Here is a 22,507-nt window from a genome sequence, read left to right on the forward strand (position 1 = left end):
ATCGAGAGAGAGAGACCAAGTTACGGAGAAAGGGGGACATTTCTCCTTTTATAAGCCCATGATGACACAGGTCACTATATGAGTAGATAATGACAAAATAATAAATAAATATAAATACATGGACATATTTTCTCCTCAACAATTGCCAAGAACATGGAACATATGGACCCCAATCCCAAAAGTACATAAATTATTTACATTAATATATTTACATGGCCATGGCGCGTCAATTATCATTGCTAAGGTGACGCGTTCACATCTCATCCTACTTGCAATTATGGCTTTTTCTGGTAGCTTGGTGGTACGAAAAAACTGAAAACCCATTGTTTATGTTTAGTGCGTCTCTGGTTTTTGTTTGGTTAGGAAATAAATGTTCATTTTTATTTTTCGTGATTTTATTATATATATTTTTTTAATTTTTTATTTTGTCAGATGAGACAACAAATGTGATAGATAGTTACATGTTTGATGGAGTGAGTCATTTGGCACCATTGATTGGGCATGAATACTGCACCTATTCAATCTGGTCTGACATAAGGAGAGTGTGTTCATCATGTCATCGAGGCACGGCAGGAATTAAAATTTGACAAATGATATTTCATATTTTGTGTTACATCTCCCGTATTGAATTTTACAGATTTAATAATTGATTTGAAAAAAAGACGAGTTGAGTTCTATTAATATGAGTTCGAGTATGCTAGAATGCAAAACCGTATTTGACATTGAAATTTACTTAACCGACCCCAATTCCAGATTGTTTAAATTCTGTTGCAGTGTAAAATATTTTTTTGAAAACGTATTTCAAATTTTTTTAGTTTTTTGTACTACATAAAATATTAGTCAGCCTGAAATATTTTTAGTTGACCATCGAAAATAACATAAACGAGGCGTAAAATAATGATTTACACTAAATTTACTTTAACACAAGCTTTTAGAATTCAAATAGGTCTCGAAAGAATTATTGTTCTCTATAATCTCTAGTAACTATTATTATATATTTCGAAATATACTAAAAAATAAAAATATACATATTCATCAACAGTTAATTTAAAAGAACAAATTATAATTTTCTTACTTAATAGTAAATTTAAAAGTAAATTGATATAAAAAATTTAATTATATACCTAACATATTCAAAAAGGGTTTCATTCCAATAAAATCAAACTCATGTTTTTTAATATTTTATTTAAAAATGTATTATATGATACTCGAATCACTAAACAAACATACATTTCATGTTGTATCAACTGCTATTTTATAATAATAATAATAGGAGAAATAGTAGGGGTTGTGGGGTGATTTTTCTAAACCTTACTTTGGGGACCTTTGAGCGGACAAACGACGGACTAATTAAACAAAAGTAGTAAAACCTAAAATGCCTTGTAAACTGAAACAGCCACCATATAGCATTAGCAACATGTGTTGTATTTTGCCTTTGAAACCGCTTTTAGCGGCCCTTCTAAAGAGGCTCGAGTCATTTATGACCTATTGCCTACTATTTGTGTGTATTTTCTGCACTGTAATTTTTGTTTTGGGTGTATTATTGGGGTGCCCTCCCCTTATTTGGTGTTTTAATCCTTGTACCTGCTCCTTATTTGCTTAAAAAAAAAAAAAACATGTGTTGTATTTTACGTCCGCGTTGGTTAGTTTAGTGTATTGTCTGATGTGGCAGAGCTAGGATTTCGGTTTAGACGAGTCAATGTTAAAAATTAAAGTTAAACAAAATTGAATAAAAATATCAAATAATTTAATTAATAAATAATTTAATTATTATTTAAAAAATATAAATGTAACTTATGAAATGTTCTTTGCCAACCCATCAACATTTTCTTTGAACCGTCCTAAGGGGTAGTTCAATCGATTGGGGGACCATGCCTTATAAAGCGAAAGTCACTAGTTCGAATCCCTCCTCTTGTGTAGATATATCACAAAAAAAAAAAAAAAAAAAAAACATTTTCTTTGAACCTATATTAAAACGACTCAATGTTTTTCCAAATTTGTGAAAAATCACGGTTAACTAGTAAATTTTTTTTTTTTTTTTTTTTGATATGTTTACACAAGAATGAGGGAATGAGATTCGAATTAGTAACCTTCGATTCATAAACGGTTTTCACTTTGTTACCAAAACCTTTATGTTGATTTATTTTATGCTTGCTTTGATTTTATTATTGCTATATGTGGCTATTTTTAATTGTTATTGGAGAGCTTCATAAATATCTTTCAAGCCTAAACATATTTGATTTATCTCCATATATCTTTAATTAATGTACTACATTCTTCATTGTTGTCTCAAACAACTTTCTCGCACACATAATTTCATAAATACTTTTCGATCTCCAATCAACACCCAGTTTACAAATTTTTCACAAACTAAAGATTGCATAAATGTTCTCCTCAAATTATTAAAAATTTGCAATATATCTTTTTTATTAATAAAAAGACAAAAATACTCTATAAATTTGCAATATATCTTTTTCTTTTTCTTTTTCTTTTTTTAAATTAGTTTTTTGGTTTCCTTTGCCGTCTGGGATTAGTAATATTAACGTTGGACCGATCTTCAATTCCTCTCTTATATAATGGAATTAATTGATGCTAGAATTTCTTCATTCTTCGGATTTGCTATATTAATAAACACTAGAAGCGCCTATTTATCTGCAAGATCTACCCAAATAACAAAATGTTGGGAGATATATGTGTTAATTTACTTGCACCACTAAGCTTCCTTTTAATAAAAGGGAATTGTCCTAAAAAGTCCCTTAATTTTGCCTAGGGACCTGAATTTTTAGTTTTGACAATTCGCTAGAGTGTTTAAATAGGTTTTTCCATTAGAATTTTCCTTTATTCTTTAATGAAAAAACTTGCTACCTTTCATAATGTCCCCACCCCCGCACACCTCTAGGGGGTGGCTCTCCACCTCCACCATCCCCTTTGCGACATGGACAAGGGTCGAGCACCCCCCACCACCCCCTTATGGGCTGAGGCTCCACCCTCCATCTCCTCCCTTTGCGTGGTGGAGGGTGGGAGTAGGATGGATCTCCCTTTCTTTCTTTTTTTTCTTCCTATTTTTTTTTTTGTGTAATTGCCTATTTGGTATGTGACAGTTTGACGTGTATATAAATACTTATGTCACGTTTTCATTAGTATGATGTAGACAATATAACAGGAGGCAAGTTTTTCATAAAAGACCGGACAAAAAATTTGACGAAAGGACCCATTTGTCACTCAAACAAAACCTCATTACTTTAATTGTCAAAATTAGAAATTTGGTTTTTATCTTCCATAGAGGCAAAACTCTTGGACTTTTGGGACTTTTCCCTTCAATAATATTAGGGCCGGTATGGTTTGCAGAATAGACCACTAGAATGAAATGGCTATTCCTATAAAATAGTCATTCTTTTGTTTGATAATGGTACATTTTTAGGAATAGTTATTCTCGTGAGAATTACTAATCCCTTACACATAAGAATAACTATTTATAAAGGAATAGAGAACTTTTTCCAAAAGAAACCATTTTTTATTAAAAGTTTCTTTTAACCCTTAAATTTGTTTTTTATTAAAAAAAATTATTTTTAAAATAATGGGGTTTTCGGTAATTTTGGTTTAACACTAATCAATATATATATGTTATTACCAAACTAAGGAATATGAATAACTATTCCATTATATTTTCGTTTATTCCTAATAATAGCTATTCATTTTCCTAACAAAATATTTAATCGACAAACCAAACGAAGCCTTAGATTTTTCAAAAGATGTATGGCTCCTCTGCACCCTCCCTTAAAAAAAAAAAAAAATGGCTGTTTGAGAATGATATCATCAGCCCCAAACTTTGAACATATTGTCTAAATGTAGGCCTAAATCAGTCAGAACAAGTGGGTTAAAAAAAAACGATATAATTTGTAAAAGTAGTGTCCAGTGGTCAAACTCATTATGTTTCACGATCAAATGCCTAAATCAAATAGCAGTGAGTTATATAGGTACGCATGGGTTTGGGCCTTGGGCTTCTACTGCATGTACGAATTAGTTAGCCATTTTCTAGAGAATGAAGGGTTTTGAATTGTTATTTATCCAAAAATAAAATAAAAAGAAGACTCGCACAGGTGCCTGCAGGCCCATCTCGGCCGAGTCTAGTTGGGCCCAACCCTCCCTTTGGGCCGAAGTTTAAAAAAGGTCGAAAGTCCATGATGATGAAGGTACGTCTGCCGGGAGCCGAACCCGGGTCTATTGCTTGGAAGGCTAGTTGTACCATAAGACAAAAATCACACTAATGTTTTATTTATATATACTTAGCCCTTAGGTAACTTGGGTTTTAACTTTACGGGGCATCATTGAAAAGTTCCTTTTTTTTTTTTCTTTTTTTTTTCTTCTTCTTCTTTAACTTCTCAAGTGATTCCTAAACTAACTTCTCAAATGATTTCTGAATTACCATGTGATTTAAAAAGACTCCCAAATTTTAAAATCTCTTAATTTCACCATCCGAACTTTCATTTGATGCAATCTACCTCTCTTTAGCCAGTTTTTAGACGTAAAATGACCTTTATACCCCTGAAACTTTTTTTTTTTTTAAATTGAAGGGTAATTTAGTCTTGTTAGTGGTTTCTGTTAGGGTATAACAGCAAAAATTGACGAAAGATGATCAATTGCATCAAATTAAAAGTTTAGGTGGTAAAATTAAGAGTTTTTGAAATTTGAGAAGGTTTTCTCAAAACGCTTGTAGTTCAAGGGTCCTAAGTGAAGTTGTCAATTTTATTTTTATTTTTTTAAATTTTTTTTAAAAAAAAATTTCCAAATTTATAAGGTGTTTTTGTCTTATTAAAAAAATTATGATCATTTTTGTTTTTTTACGGGACAAAAATGGTACATTCAAATTTTTGGTAATTTGAAGGGAACATTAATACAATCTTTAGTTTGAGAGAACTTTGTAAATTGAATGTTAGTTAGAGAAAGGTAGTATGAAATTATGTGTGTGGTTTTTTTAGAAAACAATGAAGAATGTAGTATATTAAAGAAGGGGATAAATCAAATCTGTTTAGGTTCATAAGCTATTTATGAACATCTCCGATAACAATGAAAAATAGCCTCTAAGTCCGAGGTTTATATAGAAGGGGTGAAAAGTAAAGTTTTAAGGCTAAGGCGGCTAGGTTTGAAACAATTTGTTGTAGTCTCGGTCGGACAAGCCATTGATAGAGCTTCTCGAGCTTCAATATTGGGATTTGATGCACTGGTTCAGTCAACTGAGCTCCAATCAAAGTCTTCCAAGCTTCAATTTTTTAGTTTGTTGACAATCTCTTGTGACCTAGTAAATATTGGAATCGGAAAATGAGTGTAAAATACAAAGTTGTAACCCGTTAAACATCTTTCCAATACTACTAAGCTTGCCTTCATATATGGTCATTGTTGAACAACATTCATAACTTTATTTTTTTTCATTTTTTTTACTGAGTTGATACTTTACTCAAGCATAAACATTACAACCTAAAATTCATGTTTTTTGACACATGAATTTGGAAACACAAAAATAAAACCTAACATATTGCAAATAGAAAGAAAATCAATGATTGTATGATGCATAACAAGACAATCCAACCAAAAAAAAATAAAAATAAAAACTAAGGCAAATTTGGATCCCCTCCAATTCAATTATGGGATTCAGTTCATTTGAACCGGGGGATTCAATTGGTTTTATTTAAATTTTAAAGGTTAAAACTATTCAAAAAAATTTATGTGAAATAACAATTTTGCCCTTACAAGAATCCTCCCGTTCACAACTAACTATTAAAACAAATGCATAATCACATCGTAGTTGATGCCCCTGCCCTTTAGTGCCTAGAGGCATTTGCGAAAATGTCGGCCTTGGCCTTGGGCCGTACTAGCCGTTGGGTTTCGCAGTTCAAAACATTGTATTCCCAAACGAAGCTTTTTCTCGCATCTTCCTTCTTCTCAACAACCAGCATAGCCGATAAGGATGAGGATACGGGTCGACCAGCGCCGCCTCCGATCTGGGTCTCGCTCACCGAGTCGGCCAGTCGAGGCGTGTTCGCCACACGGAGAATCGGAGCCGGAGATCTCATCCACACCGCGAAGCCGCTCGTTGCTCACCCTTCGCTTTCCACCATCCACAGAGTCTGCTACTTTTGCCTCCGGAAGCTGCAAACTACTTCTCAAACTCAAGTTGTGCAGTACTGTAACAAAGAGTGCGAAGAGCAATCGAAGGTTTATATGTTTGGAGAAATACCCAACACATGTTTGATGTTTTTACTGTTCGAAGTGAATATCAGTGGACTGTGGTTATATAATGTAGTGTTATTCTTTAACTATGGGTGATGCCTTGTTGAAGTATGTAAATGGGAAACAGGACTAGGACTTCTAGCCAGCATTTCTTTAATCAAATATATGCTTGTGTGAGCTAATAACTTAAGGGCTTCACTGGACTCTGCTAAACTAGAGAATGTGTTTCAATGATTTAACACACTATTTGAACTAATTTCTTTAGAATAATGTGTTTGCCGCAACAGAGTTCCAAATGCATCTCTCGGTGAATGTCATTTTCTGCTGCCAAAAAAGGATATTTCGTGGGCAGTTCGTAAATTCATAAGCTTGTCCTTTGGATTTCATAAATTATTAATTCATTCACCACCATCATATGATGTGAAACATGATATTGATTGATGCTACAGTGAATGTTGCTTTGTGGGGAATTCAAAATTGAGGGTTCTTAATTCGTAGCAGTTGAAGATTATCAACTTAGTATATAGATATATATGTTTAGATATATGTGTGTGCGCACCGCATGCATGTCTATTCTATTGGCTCTATCTAATAATTTTCTAAGTGTCCATTTGAATTTATGATAAAAGATTGCAATATCATTTGTTTAAGTGAATGCACGATACACATTACTATTACATTAAAGTTACACAATATGTGCACATTTACAGTTTCTGAAACTGTCAAAATCAACTTATAAAAAGTTTGTTTTAGAATTAAAAAGAACCATACTGAACACTCATTTGAGATCTTAAGAAAACCGTTAAAGGCTCCTCTTTCGTTCTTTTTGTTTTTGGCTATTTATATCAGATGGCCCCCCATTACAAGGATAAATAAGAATGATAACAACACCAAAAAAGCTAGCCAATATTTTTCTACATGTTGCTGGAAGCATATATTTTTTAATATTTTATGTATGAGAAGGACGCTTAACACATGAATTTATTAATTTACTCATACTATTGCGTTTCACTAGACTCCAAAAAGTAATTGTTTTATTTCATTTTTCAAAAATTACTATTTGTTGGTTTTAATCGATTTGTCAACACACTCATTAGAGTTTTGTAGTACTTTCAATTATCTAGATTTCTTATTGTTTATTATCTCTTTCTATAGGATAGAAGGTTTGAAGTACCCACTTCTGATGAAACGTTAGCTTGTATGGTCATATCAGGTGATGTAGTTGCTGACAATTTTGACATACTTCAACCTGCTAATTTATCTCCTCCAATGATTTCAGAGGTGAGAAAATTAATTTTTTGGGTTATTCGTGCTACTCAATGTTGGGAGTATAATGAAAATTTAGGGAAGAAGGATTCTTCTGATGTCTTGTTTGTATGCCTTTCTTTTGAGAAAACTAGAATATTGTGGAAAACTTCATTTTTTTCATTATTTTTTGGGTGAGAGGAGAATTTTGATTCAAAAAATGGCCAGGAGAAAGAATCTCCCAAGTGGCTTTATTTTAATCTTCTTACCTTTCCCTCTTACGTATCTTCCCCCAAAATTTAATTCATAATAATTCATGGAAGTTCCCTGACTGGAAAACAATCCCAAGACATGTATTTCAGCTCCATGTAGTAGTTTTCATTGAAGATTTTTTTATTTGGTTTTTGATACTGCTGCCAGGCCATTCATACATGGTTGCTAGCACACTTGAGAAAGTGTGTTATTTAAAAGAAAAAATGGAGAGTTCATTGACAAATAGCTACAATAAATCCATTGGTTTTGGCATTTCCCATTCTTGTAATGATCATTCTCTATAGTCATTTTCCAGATGGAAGAGGGTTTTGGCTTACTACGGAGTGCCTTCATAAAGGCAAATACCACAAATGAACAGATAGCTTGTATCCTTTGCATGGCAGAAATTTATTTTTTAGTTTCCATCCTGTTTTCTATTTCACTTGTTCAGTGCCGATCATTCTCTGAGGGAGTAAATCTCTATGACATCACAAGTTCTAACTAAGACATGGTATACTAGTGTTCTGGCACGCATTCGTATTAATGCGTTTCGTATTGAATTGATCGGAGGATTGTATGAAGATCTTCTTTCATCAGCAGCTGCATCTATAGAAGCCGAAGCTGCTGTTGGTAATGCCGTTTATATGCTTCCATCATTCTACAATCATGATTGTGGTAAGCTCTCGTTTTCTTTAGATTTACCTCAGCACCTGAATTGTATAAAGGACTCGTGCACATAATTTGATTTGATTGTGTATGATATTTCTGAGCAACACAGTTTGGTTTTATGTACAAATCAGGATCAAATGGAAATAGAAAAAGTTCATTTCCAACTTCTATATCTACTGTGGATGCTCAGCTTATGGAATGGAGTTGTCAGTTTGATAAACTTTTCAAGAAGTGTTTTCTCTTTTCAAATATGGCCCCACCTCTAACATATTTTTCAAAATAAACTACAAAACAGTTTTCAAAAAAACAAAACGTAGAACACAAACTACTTTTTAGAACACTTCCCACACCTTCATATAGTAATGTTTTGAAAACACTTACTTATTTTTTAAGGTGTGGAGGCTGGCCTTGTTACTAATAAAATTAAAAAAGTTTAATTTTTCTTTGAAAAAAAAAAAGTCACTACAAAAATTTATTTTTTTAGTTACGGACAAGTAGTAACGTGTATATGGGGTTACCACGTTACTAAAGTATTGTAACGTGTTGTTTGTAACGTGTCTGGGGCGTAGTGAAATTGGACGTAACAAAATGAAATTTTGTAACGTGTCAGAAACAACACGTTACTATTTGGTAACGTTTAGTAAAATTACACGTTACTACTGGTTATAACGTGGTTAATGCCACGTTACTACGAGTAGTAACGTGGGAAAAATGCCACGTTACAACCAGTAGTAACGTGGCACATGCAGCCACGTTACCACTAGTAGTAACGTGGCACATGTGCCACGTTACTACTGGTTGTAACGTGGCAGATTTCCCACGTTACAACTGGTGGTAACGTGGCTGCATGTGCCACGTTACTACTGGTAGTAACGTGGCACATGCAGCCACGTTACCACCAGTTGTAACGTGGGAAATCTGCCACGTTACAATCTTTTGTGACGTGGCATGTATGCCACGTCACTAAAATTTACAGGGAAGAAAATTTTTTTTTTTTTGTAATTTTTCTCCAGCATACATTTTTCTCCTGCATCCAACCAACCAAAAATCCAACCAACCAGCATACATTTCTACTCTCCTGCATCCAACCAACGACCCAACATCCAACATATATAACCCACATCCAACATCAATAATCAACCCATGCATAATCATAACTAACATCGTGTAACTAAGTAATAATAACTGTATACAAACAACTAACGTACAAATTTGTAATAAAAAGTAAAATACAATACAACTAACGTGATCAATACAACATCATAATACACAAATCATCGTGATCAATCATCTGCGCCGCATTAACTGCAAAAAGATAAAACGAATAATCAATTAGCTAATTAGTGAACATTTGTAACTTTAAATCCAGAATGTATAATTATCACATGCATATACAACCTCGACATACATATTAACTATGTATGCACAAACACATATTAATTATACAAAGCACAAACACATATTAACTGTACGAACAATACATGTTTATTCAATGAGACAACTTCAACAAATATGGTAACTATACAAAGCTTCATGCTCCATGCACATATATATCTATATATATATATATATATATATATATACTTACGGGGTGCCTGAACGACGGGTATAATGTATTGACAAACGAGACTTCTGACCAACCGGCGTCTGAAGTGTGGTGTCATTATGATCGTCCTCAGCTTCTACTCTTACGTCATCTACACATATTACGTTGCAATTGTGTTAAATGCGAACAAAGTTTATTTGACTCATAAGATAACTGTGTTAATCAAATAAAAACAATAAAAATATATTGTTACCTGATCTGCTATCAACTGAGGATCTCACAATCACTCGGGCTGGGGACTCCGCATCTTGCGGATTCCGGGTAGTCGTCACCTCCAAATCGGAGCCCATACGTCTCGACCCCTCAAGGCTGCGAATCCGGGCCTCATACGCTGCCATCTGAGCAGCCATCTGAGTAGCCATCTGAGCAGCCACCTGCTCAGCAACCCGTGCAGACACCGCCGCAGTCACCGAAGCAGTAATTTCCTCACTCTGCTGCGTCAGCCGCTCATCCATTTCGTGACGATGCTTCTCCCTCTCTGATTGCATGGCTCTTTCAAATTCTTCGCGCGATATCATCGGGCCGCCCCGGTTCTGCGACCGTGTTTGGGACGGTGTATAGTATGAGTAGCTAGTGCCAGGTGCGGGCAAGATATTCTTACTGACTCCACGGACACGACCCGCATACTCTGGCTTATTGTTGTGCGCCTGAGCATAAGCATCATCCGGTGTCCACCTAATTGTGCCTTGGGGCCCTTCTACCTGCTCCGCAGGGTCATTTGGCAATAACTCTTCCATCCGAGCCTATACATGAGCATTCACATTTACATACAATAAAATAAGACTCAATAAGTTAATACATAACAATAGATTCACGACAATAAGTTAATACACTTACGATTCTCTCTGCGGCCACCGGATTTGGACGGCTACCATCTGACTTTGTATGGGACTTGATATACGTGACCGCTCGTGTAGGAGTCTTGCCTGAACTAATAAACTGCAATAAATTGAAAGCATCAATTAAATATTTATGATATATACTACGCAATATATCACAAATATGTATAGTCATGGTAAGTAAGAGTAGTATAGTACCTCCTCATGTGCGACTCTTGCTAAGCTCTTCGAGCCTGTGTAATGCGGTATTTCATTCTGTTTGCGTATGTCTTTCATGTGCTGGCAATAAGCCTACGAATCCAATATGTAGACATAATTAATCGCTAAGCCATCAAAGAATAATTACAATTAACAAAAGTCAAATAGTTCGAAGTCATAACCTACTTGATAATCGGGAGTACACCATTTTCCCAACAATATTTCCACATCTCTTGGGTTGTACTTTGAAATGGTGTGAGCCATCCTTGCCGACACTGTCCCAGGAGTGTCGTCGCTCTGAATCATGAGCTTCTGCCTCAACTTGTGCCTCAAAAGCTTTTGCTTCTCCCCCATGTCTCTAAAAGCATCTTTTTTAATTGCCGCCATATCCGACCCAGGCATGATATAGAAGTAATTCTGCATCAATTAACGAGGCTCTAATTAAAGCGTTTGTTGTTTCACAAATTATTTAATTTTAGACTGGTACAAATCATAAAGTACAAACATCTAAACTACACTTACCATCAATGACTCAAATAAATCTTCCTTGCTTTGTTCTGGTACATGCTTCCAGGGGTCGGATAGCTTGATAAAAGTCCCGGTCTTGCACGTCTTCCCTATCATCCGTCTAAATTTTTTGCCGCTTTGTCCTACGGGCTGCCACGCGCCATTATACTCCATGACCACCCTTTTTCCATCAGGAATGTCCCACAACTTGTGTGAGTCTTTTACGATCAACACCTCAAAGTTACCCGCCCTATCTGCAATGATGAAGTATATATTAGCACACAAATGGTTAGACATACATTATTTGAATTTATGTACTAATTAACTATATGTACCATCATGCATAAATATGTACACATTTATGGTTCGGAATATCATACATACATACCTATCGTGCGAACCTCGTCAATAGTCAATGCTGGCCAATCAAGGTCATCATCATGCTCATCGTGCTGCTCACCTATCCCATCATCCATGTCTTCACCAGGCTGTGTCTCACTATTATCCATAGGTGAGCCGCTGTTTGGCTGCTGATCGAAAAAGCCATGCGGCAATGGGGGTGGCGGGGATGGCATACGCATGGAGGCGCCAGGCTCGTAAGGACTAGGCTCATATCGATACCCAAACTGTGTAAGGCCTGTCGGGCCTCTTGCCTCCGCGAGTATTTGGGATATCTCAGCTAGCTGAGATGTGGAGACTAGGGTACAGGCATGATCGTCTCTGGCATGTAACTGCTCGTCTACATTATCCGGAAGTATAGGTCGATACCCTGATTGCTGCTGCATAAGCATAACAACTTCCTGTGCCTCACTATCTGTCAGGACATGGTGTGATCTCGATGTAGAAGCGGCTCCCCGCCGTCCTCTTGACTTCCCCCGAGTACTCATAGGACCCTGTGAAATACAGCACGCACCCAATTAGTTATGTGTATAGTGTGAAAAATATTCATTGCATATATGACGCAAAAATTAATAAATGAACAAATTAATAAGTAACAACAAATCAATAAATGTAAAATATTTATTTCATATGAAATGCCATACGCCTCGATTGGTGCAAAGCCGGGTCGGACATATTGGATGTCATCGTGCGGATCGTACAACTGATTATTGTTTAAAGTGAGTGGCTCACTATCGATCTCGTGATAGTTGGCATGAGGATCATCAGGCGTTTGACCCTGACCAACGTCGTATATGTTTCTAGGTTTCGTCCTCACCGCGCAAGCCCAATCTGGATTCCTTTCATCTCCGACGTAAAAAACTTGTTCCACTTGGGAAACTAGTACATACGGCTCATCACTAATCAGGTCCCCCTTATGGACAAGGTTTTTGAAGTTGACAAGCGTTATGCCATACTCGTCCACCCTGTATCCCCTGTCCCTTGTGGTGTCCGCCCAGTCACACTTGAACACAACATATTTTGTCCTGTCGTAATACTCCACTTCAAGTATTTGAGTTACTTTCCCGTAGTATGTTTCGCCATCAACAGTCGGCACGCACACGCCACTATTCTGAGACCTTTTTCCCACATCATGTGCGACAGTTCGAAAGAACTTGCCGTTTACCACATATCTATTATATTGGACTGCTGAGACCATCGGACCTCTACAATGCATTACTAGTTTGGCACCCATATCCTTCCGAAGTCGATCGTCCGAACTATCGACCTACGAGTCATATACAATAATGATGAAGTTTTGTTAGTGCATTGATGAAACATTATGAAATTTATAAGGGGTGACATTAGTCTTACGTAGTCACGGTACCAATCGCAGAATTGCTCAAAATGTAGGGTTTCCAAATGATCATCCGTAATCGTTCGCCCCCTGTTTGCACTTTGTCTTATCGAATCCTTATGTAGCCTACATTTTGAAATAAAATCAATTAAATTTAATTCACAACTAACGTTGTTGCATGATATGAGCATGCATATATTCATTACACAATACTAACGTCCGCAATTGGAGGAAGTCATCTGAGTTAAATAGGATGTAACGGTGAATCTGTGTCAACGTGAGACGGTTGAGAACGACTCGGGTTCCAGCTCCTTTAGGCCCATCCGGGTTTCGTTGCGGCCTATTGTGGAATGTCGGTGCGTTCTCTAAATACATCGAACAAAATGCCACCAACTCAGTTGCTATGTAGCCCTCCGCAATGCAACCCTCAGGAGCCGCTTTATTTCGCACACTTGATTTGAACACCCCGAGGCTCCTACATATCAAAACTAACTAATTATTACATCTAATCATTGTTTTAAAATAAATAAATGGCAACAAAATTTTAGTTTTAATTTTTTTCAGTAAATGTTACCTCTCTGCCGGATACATCCACCTATACTGTACCGGTCCACCAAGACGGCATTCACGGGCAAGGTGCACCACAACATGAACCATACTTGTGAAAAAACTGGGGGGGAATATCTGTTCCATCTGGCACATAGTCGTATACATCCCATCCTCAAGTCGGGTCAGATCCTCTTGGGTCAACGCAGTTGAACATATGCCCCTGAAGAATGCAGAAATTTCAACTAGCGGTCTAACTACGTTACCGGGCAGTGATCCACGCAATGCAATTGGGAGAAGCTGTTGCATCAATACATGATTGTCATGACTCTTTAAACCCGAGATCGTCCGGTCCTTAAGTTTTACACATCGGGAAATGTTCGAGGCATATCCGTCTGGCACCCTTATATTTCGAAGCACTTTTAGGAAACTAGCTTTATCCTCTTTAGACATTGTGTGGCAAGCATGAGGCATATAGATTCTTCCATCATCATTTGTGAAAGGATGCAGTGCTTGTCTCAAACCCATTTCTTGCAAGTCTTTTCGTGCTTGAAGGTTGTCCTTCGTTTTTCCCTTAATGTCTAGAATTGTGCCAAGTATATTGTCCATCACATTTTTCTCTATGTGCATGACATCAAGGTTATGCCGCAATAAATTATCCTTCCAGTACGGCAAACGAAAGAAAATACTTTTTTTCTTCCACAAGATATTATCAGTTCTCTTTCTCTTTGCATGTGAAGTATCAATATTAACTGACTTACCGGCGCTCTCATCCCCAAATGCTATCCCTTCTAACTGTTTTAGGATTTCATCTCCATCTGGAACATCAGGGGCACATTCAAGTTCTCGGTTACCGTCAAATGTATTTTTTTTTCGCCTCCACGGATGATCCATGGGCAGGTATCGCCTATGCCCCATAAAGCAAAACTTATGTCCGTGTTTTAACCGTCTAGACCTTGTTGCATGCATACAGCAAGGGCATGCCTTTCCACCCCTTGTAGGCCACCCAGACAAGTCCGCGTATGCCGGAAAGTCATTAATTGTCCACATCAACTGCGCTCGGAGCATGAAATTCTTTTTCAATGAGACATCAAATGTTCGTACCCCCACACTCCATAGTTGCTGCAATTCCTCAATTAACGGTTGCATGTACACATCTATATCCATTCCAGGTGAACTTGGACCTGGAATAATCAAGGATAATATGAAAGACGTTTGTTTCATGCACATCCAAGGAGGCAGGTTGTACGGTACAAGCATTACAGGCCAAGTACTGTGAGATGTGGTCATGTTCCCAAAAGGATTAAATCCATCTGAGGTTAGGCCAAGTCTTACATTCCTACTGTCTGATGAGAAGTCCGGATATAAATTGTCGAATGACTTCCATGCTTCGCCATCGGCAGGATGCCTCAAAACGCCGTCCTTAGTGCGGCCTTCTGCATGCCACCTCATATAGGGTGCAGTATGCTCTGACATAAAAAGCCTCTGTAGTCGTGGTATGATGGGAAACCACCGCAAAACCTTGACTGGACGTCTCTTACTCGACGTTATGGGGTGGCCATCCTCGTCGAAATTAATTTCGTCCTTCCACTTAGATTCTCCACATTTAACACATGAATCTAAATCGTTATTGCCCTTCCAGAACAACATACAATTATTGCGACAAGCTGGAATCTTCTCATACCCGAGTCCCATGTCCCTAAGAAACCGTTTCGCCTCATATGTATTAACTGGCAAGGCTCCATCATCTACAGGAACCAACTGATTGATTAGATCGAGGAAACACGAGAATATCGTATTACTAACTCCACCCATGCACTTCAAATTGTACAGATGTACAGTAGCACTCAGCTTGCTATGTTTGGTCTTATCATGAAGCGGTTTGTCTGCCTTTTTAAGCAATTCCTCGTACTTTCGTACGTCACCTCCATCGGCTTCGTCATCCACAATGTCTTCTTCCTCTCCATGCACCTCAACCCGAGGCTCCCTATCGTCAACTCTAACTTCGTGCATGCCGAATGCATCACGCAACATGGCATGCATATTGCCACCCTGTTCAGAACTTGCACCCGCAGCTGTTGCCGGATGTGATGAATTCGAGCCATCTACGGGAGCTCGAACAGGCCTCTCGCCATGATAAATCCAGAATGTGTATTGGGGCCACATTCCTTTCCCTCCTGTCAAGTGGTCGTATACCAAACATGGGGGGTGTCTCCTATTGCAGCGACACGTCTTACAGGGGCACAAAATAAGTTTGTCGGGAGTGTCACAGTTCCTAACTGCGAATTCTACAAACGCTCTACATCCTTCTCTGTATTCCGTCGTACCCCTTGATTTCTTCATCCAACTCTTGTCCATATCGTTACTACGTACATTAGAAACATAAATATATAAGAATTAAGCTAAACGTAAACATAAATGCATAACTATGGCCCATTGGAACCCTAACAGTGAATAAGTAAATTGTTGTTAACTACTTTATTGTTATTCTTTTATTTCATTCTGATTTGTTGTTTTTTCTACTAAAAGTTTACATGACTTGAAGTAATGCGGTATTTCAAACCCTAAACCACATTATAATACAAAATTATATACCATTGTCATGGGTACCGTACTGGAAAAGAATTTATACGTTCGTTGTTTATTTAATAACATGTACTCTAATATAAAGTTGCAAAACCTAAACCAACTTATATTAAACAACTCAATAAAAGATTGTAATTTGTTACGAGGCCCTAAATAAAACAAATTTAAGTTATGTTTTTGTCTCACTTTATTGAAAAAAATAAAGTTACGTAATTTTAATTTCATATGGGGACCCTAAATAAAATTCATGTAACTAGTTGCCGAGGTAGTTTTTTTTTTAAAAAAAAAAAAAAATTATTTGATAGAATTATGTATTTTTTATTATGTATTTTTGTAATCATTTATATAAATGATTTATATAATCTATTATCTATATTTTATGTCACATATAAGTGATCATTTATATAATATATAGGTTTGTAAAACATACACAATGTAAAAACATTTAATTAGCTAATTTCAAACTATCTAACTAAAGACCTACGTGTCTATAAATATTTTGCATGCATGCCCATATTAAACAATATTACATTTCTACGTACGTACAAACATAGGACACTAAAACTAATCTATTTCAACCAAATTAATAAGTTGACTAGCTAACAAAAAAAGCATTAACATACACATATACAATATTTCTATACACCCATACATTACAATAATGAATTTTTCCATTCCCTTAATTAATTACTGCAGACAAAAATATTCTAAACTACACATCAATATATATATACTACTTAAAATATATATATATATATATATATATATATATATACCTGATGATGGGCGAAAAACAAGTGAGAGATGAGTTGGCGGCCGGAGCGGAGTTCGCCGGCGGAGAGAGCTAGAAGACGGTGGCGTGAGGTGATGAGTGGCTGCCGGCTACAAATCCGAGGAAGCTAGAAGCAAGGTCGAAAATGTGAGAGAAATATTCAGGAGAAGGTGGCTGGAAAATGTGAGAAGAAGAAAGAGGAGGAAGCTGCGCAGAGAAGGAGAAGGAGAGAAGAAGAAAAAAACCAGAGAAAAGAAGAACAAAACCAGAGAAGGAGAAGAAGAAAGAGGGGCGCGCAGGGAAAAAAGAAAAAAAAATTGAAACAGCTGCAGGCAAGCGCATGGTCCCGATGAAACAATGGTAACGTGTCACATAGACACGTTACCAAATGGTAACGTGCCACATAAGCACGTTACCAAATGGTAACGTGCCACATAAGCACGTTACCAAATTGTAACGTGCCTATGTGGCACGTTACTAAAATTATATATATATATATTAATAATAGATATATATATATATATACATATATAATTAATTGATTTAAATATATGATATTAAGTTGATATAATTAAGCTTAATATATATATATTATAACTCTTAATATATATTATATATATATATATAATTAATTGATTTAAATATATGATATTAAGTTGATATAATTAAGCTTAATATATATATATTATAACTCTTAATATATATTATATATATATATATATATAATTAATTGATATAAATATATGATATTAAGTTGATAATTAAGCTTAATATATATATATTATAACTCTTAATATATATTATATATATATATATATATAATTAATTGATATAAATATATGATATTAAGTTGATAATTAAGCTTAATATATATATATATATATATATATATATATATATATATATATATATAATTATTTGATATAAACCTGTAATTTATATTAATATATATACTTGCAAATTACTAATCAAGCTTAATATATAATCATAGTTCTTGATATATTTAAACTTCATATTACATAATACTTGCAATTATGAAATTAAACTAAATTTATTTTAAGTTAATTAATTGATAATTATCAACTTGATTACACATAATCAAATTGATATATATATATATTTTCACCATGCTTAATTAAGGGATTGATATACATTTGCCAATTCCTTAATTTGGTTAATTAATTGATAGGGTTAATCTTATCAATTACTGCATATCCTATGAAATAAAGCATAGTGTTAATATTATAGAACTGATAGCGTCTACCATGCTTGACACATAAGAAGTAGTAATGATGCATTTAGTGTTGTAAAACACAACCACTAATGCATATTCTGTTGTAGAGGCATATCTTAGCTATATATTTTTTAAGTTTTGATCTTTCTCTGGGGACTCACAATATTAATATTTAGCATGAGATCTTTCTAGGGCAATTATCACAAAGTTGTAAGCCCCAATATTTTTTTAATCAAAATTATTATTAATATTTTTTTAAATAATTTTTTGGACAAATTGTAATTATTTTTTGGACAAATAATTACAATTACAACTATAGTAATTATTTTTGGACAAATTGTAACGTGGCATTTTACCACGTTACCATATTGTAACGTGGTAAAATACCACGTTACCATATTGTAACGTGGTAAAATACCACGTTACAATATGGTAACGTGGCAAAATGCCACGTTAGCATATGGTAACGTGGCATTTTACCACGTTACAATATGGTAACGTGGCATTTTGCCACGTTACTATTATGGTAACGTGCTATTTTTGCACGTCACTATATTGTAACGTGTAAAAAATACCACGTTACTATAAATTATGGTAACGTGTTATCTTTTGACACGTTACAATATAGTGACGTGGCACCATTCGTATGAACAGTTGCCACGTCACTACACCCTAATATTTTTGTAGTGAGTGGAGGCTTGCCTCCACCGGTGGCAGCCACTGAATCTGTCTAGCGGCTACTTGTGGAGGCCAACCACTAGCCGACTCAATTTTTTTTTTTTTTTTGGTTAAGCACTTCAAAGTTTTTTGCTTTACCAAACAATTTTTCTTTTGTAGACCCCACAACAACACTTTTTCAAATGTGACCCCATCAAAAACACTTATTAATTCTTACTCTTTCAAAAATTTTACCAAACAGGCTCATCAATTTTTTTGCTTTTTTGGCAAAGAATCTCGAGAATTATGAGGTCATTTGTCTAAAAACTAAACCTAACTAAATTTAAATAGATGATAAGACATTAAAAAAGATATTTTTCTTACTAGAAGAGACAAAAATCAATGTATTATTTTTGTTTGCACCCTTGTGCAACTTACAAGGGATAGTAAATATTCATCCTTAGACACCTATACAACATATATAATACCCATGATCCAGAAAGACTGAAGGAGATGTTATTTCACTGCAGATCCCAATGCACACATTTTGTGGATAGAGAATGCAGATGCCAGATTGAAGGCCCTTCGTGATGTTGAGGCAGGTTTGTCTCATGTACTACAGTTTCTGAAATTTTTATTTGCTTTGGGTCCTTTCTTCTCCTTTCCAATGTGGTCGTTTTCTTTTCTTTTTTGCTTTGTTTTTGTTTTTGGAGGGGTTGGATGGGGGATGACGTGCTAATGGAGAATAAGAGACTTGAAATGTGTTGTAAAGATAGGATGCATAAGGAGTGCTACGCTGCTTGGACATTGAGACCATCACTTTTGCATTGGTTGTAGCTAGGTTGATAGTTTTCTGGTAACCAATTCATGAGACTTTTTTATCACGAAGAAGAAGAAAAGAAGAGAAATCACTTATGGATATGTAGTTACATTCAACAAGATTTGTGCTGTCATCTTCATAAATTGCCTTCACGTCCCACTATTTTAATGTTACAAACTAAGGCTATTGGTTCATGTTAAATGAGGCATGTGACATCATGCTTGTATGCTAGAGACCATTTGAATCGAATCTATGAGATTTGGAGTGTGTTATTGCAAGCAATGTATGAGATGCATGAGATGAGGGTTAACTAGATATATTAAACAGTGCCCTTTACCAAATGAACTTAAAAAATAAAAATAAAAAGACTAAAAAAGAGAAAAGGATAAATATGGAAATCATTTTCTTGTTTCTAGCTCTTAAAACTGCTACCTAGGGCTACTTCTGTTGGCTCTGCTGCAATGTAGTTTGTCACTTGGGAAGGGAAACAGCTTCAAGCTGGTTTGTACACACTTGGTGAACTTGACTTTGCAAATTCTTAAACAGGACTTTAACATCGATGCAATACAAAATTTGCTTGGTATTCTGCAGGTGAAGAGCTTCGGATTTGCTATATTGATGCAAGTATGGATCATGATGCTCGGCAAACTCTCTTGTCCCAGGGGTTTGGTTTTCAGTGCAATTGTCTTCGGTGTCTTTCTGGTGATTAGGTGAATCAATTTTTTTCCTTTTTCTTTTAATGAATATGATAAGGCCTTGTGTGAGTATATTTTCTATTGGTTAATACTTTAATTAGAAGCATGTCTTCTGTTTGTACTCTGTATCTTTTAATAAACACTAGAAGCGCCTATTTATCTGTAAGATCTACCCAAATAACGAAATGTTGGGAGATATATGTGTTAATTTACTTGCACCACTAGGCTTCCTTTTTAATAAAAGGGAATTGTCCTAAAAAGTCCCTTAATTTTGCCTAGGGACCTGAATTTTTAGTTTTGACAATTAAACTCTTTACTTTTGCTAGAGTGTTTAAATAGGTTTTCCCATTAGAATTTTCTTTTATTCTTTAATGAAAAAACTTGCTACCTTTCATAATGTCCCCACCCCCGCACACCTCTAGGGGGTGGCTCTCCCCCTCCACCATCCCCTTTGTGACATGGACAAGGGTCGAGCACCCCCCACCACCCCCTTATGGGCTGAGGCTCCACCCGCCATCTCTTCCCTTTGTGTGGTGGAGGGTGGGAGTAAGATAGATCTCCCTTTCTTTCTTTTTTTTGGTGTAATTGCCTATTTTTATACACTAATGAATGGTGAACTTTTTCCAAAAGAAACCAATTTTTATTAAAAGTTTCTTTTAACCCTTAAATTTGTTTTTTATTAAAAAAAAAAATTGAGTTTTTTTTTTTTTAAAAAAAAATTATTTTTAAAGTAGTGTGGTTTTTGGTAATTTTGGTTTAACACTATTCAGAATATATATGTTGTTACCAAACTAAGGAATATGAATAACTATTCCATTACACTTTCGTTTATTCTTAGTAATAGCTATTCATTTTCCTAACAGAATATTTAATCTGTGAACCAAACGAAGTCTTAGACTTTCGAAAGATGTATGGTTTCTCTACACCCTCCCAAAAAAAAATGGCCCTTTGAGAATGATATCATCAGCCCCAAACTTTGAACATATTGTCTAAATGTAGGCCTAAATCAGTTGGTTCAAAAAAATGATATAATTTGTAAAATAGTGGGTCCAATGGTGAAACTAATTATGTTTTACGATCAAATGCTAAATCAAATAGCAGTGAGTTATATAGGTACGCATGGGTTTGGGCCTTGGGCTTCTACTGCATGTACGGATTAGTTAGCCATTTTATTTCCTTGTAAGTGTCTTATCTTTTATTTCCTTAGTAAGAGTCCTAGTCCTAGTTGGAGTTGTAAGAGGTTTCTTGGTAAAGCACCTCACGTCTCCTAGCACAAGTCAGAATAGGTTTACTAGTTTCAACCTAAGTCTAAGTCGGTTGTAACTCTATATAAGCAGTTTTTTAAAATAAATTTGACACAGAATATTTTAGCAAATCAGCACTCTCTGTTGTTGGGTTTGGGGGTCTCTCTAACGATCCCAGCAATCATAGGTAGGAAACACCGGAATCGTCCTGTTTTCCTACAGGCTAGCTCGTAACACATACGAAAAAGTTATACTAGAAACCGGACCTGATCAGGATCCTCCTCAGCGACAACGACGTCCTGGGTTGCCCTCTCTTCCCCATTCCACTCCATCCCAAAGCCAAAGGTACGTGGGTTTGATCAGATTTCTCAACATCCAACACACATACTACCTGGGCTGCGTTTTACACTTCTGCTCTCCTAGTGGTTCACGGAATTTTTATTTATTTATTTTTTAAAATTAGTTTTTTGGTTTCCTTTGCCTCTTGACCTTCGCTACACTACTACAATCACAGCATTGAGGCCGCGGCCTCAGTGATTTCCACGGAGCCTTTGCCGAGATTTTCGCTAATTAATTAATTATTGGTTGCCCTCTCTTCCGCATTCCACTCCAACACACATAAGAATATGAATAAGAATAGTACTACTTCTGTCGGGTTTTACTTTTGCTCTCCT

General features: G+C 35.8%; 3 protein-coding genes across 3 annotated transcripts; 1 reads left to right on the top strand and 2 right to left on the bottom strand.

The window, feature by feature from the left end:
* The first annotated feature begins 5,844 nt into the window (after positions 1–5,844).
* On the top strand, positions 5,845–20,634 carry LOC148583285 (histone-lysine N-methyltransferase ATXR4-like). The gene is made up of 6 exons (XM_088511083.1): positions 5,845–6,213; positions 7,384–7,509; positions 8,042–8,111; positions 8,221–8,400; positions 19,605–19,676; positions 20,486–20,634. The coding sequence occupies exons 1-6, from the start codon at positions 5,845–5,847 to the stop codon at positions 20,602–20,604; spliced, it is 936 nt and encodes a 311-aa protein (XP_088367209.1). The 3' UTR covers positions 20,605–20,634.
* Positions 9,645–11,661, bottom strand: LOC148583286 (uncharacterized). The gene is made up of 7 exons (XM_088511006.1): positions 11,560–11,661; positions 11,224–11,454; positions 11,038–11,130; positions 10,838–10,939; positions 10,194–10,743; positions 9,983–10,091; positions 9,645–9,699 (listed from the first exon to the last, which is right to left on the bottom strand). The coding sequence occupies exons 1-7, from the start codon at positions 11,659–11,661 to the stop codon at positions 9,696–9,698; spliced, it is 1,191 nt and encodes a 396-aa protein (XP_088367132.1). The 3' UTR covers positions 9,645–9,695.
* On the bottom strand, positions 11,919–15,736 carry LOC148583287 (uncharacterized). The gene is made up of 5 exons (XM_088511007.1): positions 13,854–15,736; positions 13,497–13,754; positions 13,297–13,405; positions 12,617–13,210; positions 11,919–12,437 (listed from the first exon to the last, which is right to left on the bottom strand). Exons 1-5 carry the CDS (start codon positions 15,638–15,640, stop codon positions 11,919–11,921), a joined length of 3,267 nt encoding a protein of 1,088 aa, XP_088367133.1. The 5' UTR covers positions 15,641–15,736.
* Positions 20,635–22,507: the final 1,873 nt, after the last annotated feature.

Source organism: Corylus avellana, chromosome 10, assembly GCF_965113065.1.
Source record: "Corylus avellana chromosome 10, dhCorAvel1.hap1.2, whole genome shotgun sequence".
Classification (NCBI taxonomy): Eukaryota; Viridiplantae; Streptophyta; class Magnoliopsida; order Fagales; family Betulaceae; genus Corylus; species Corylus avellana.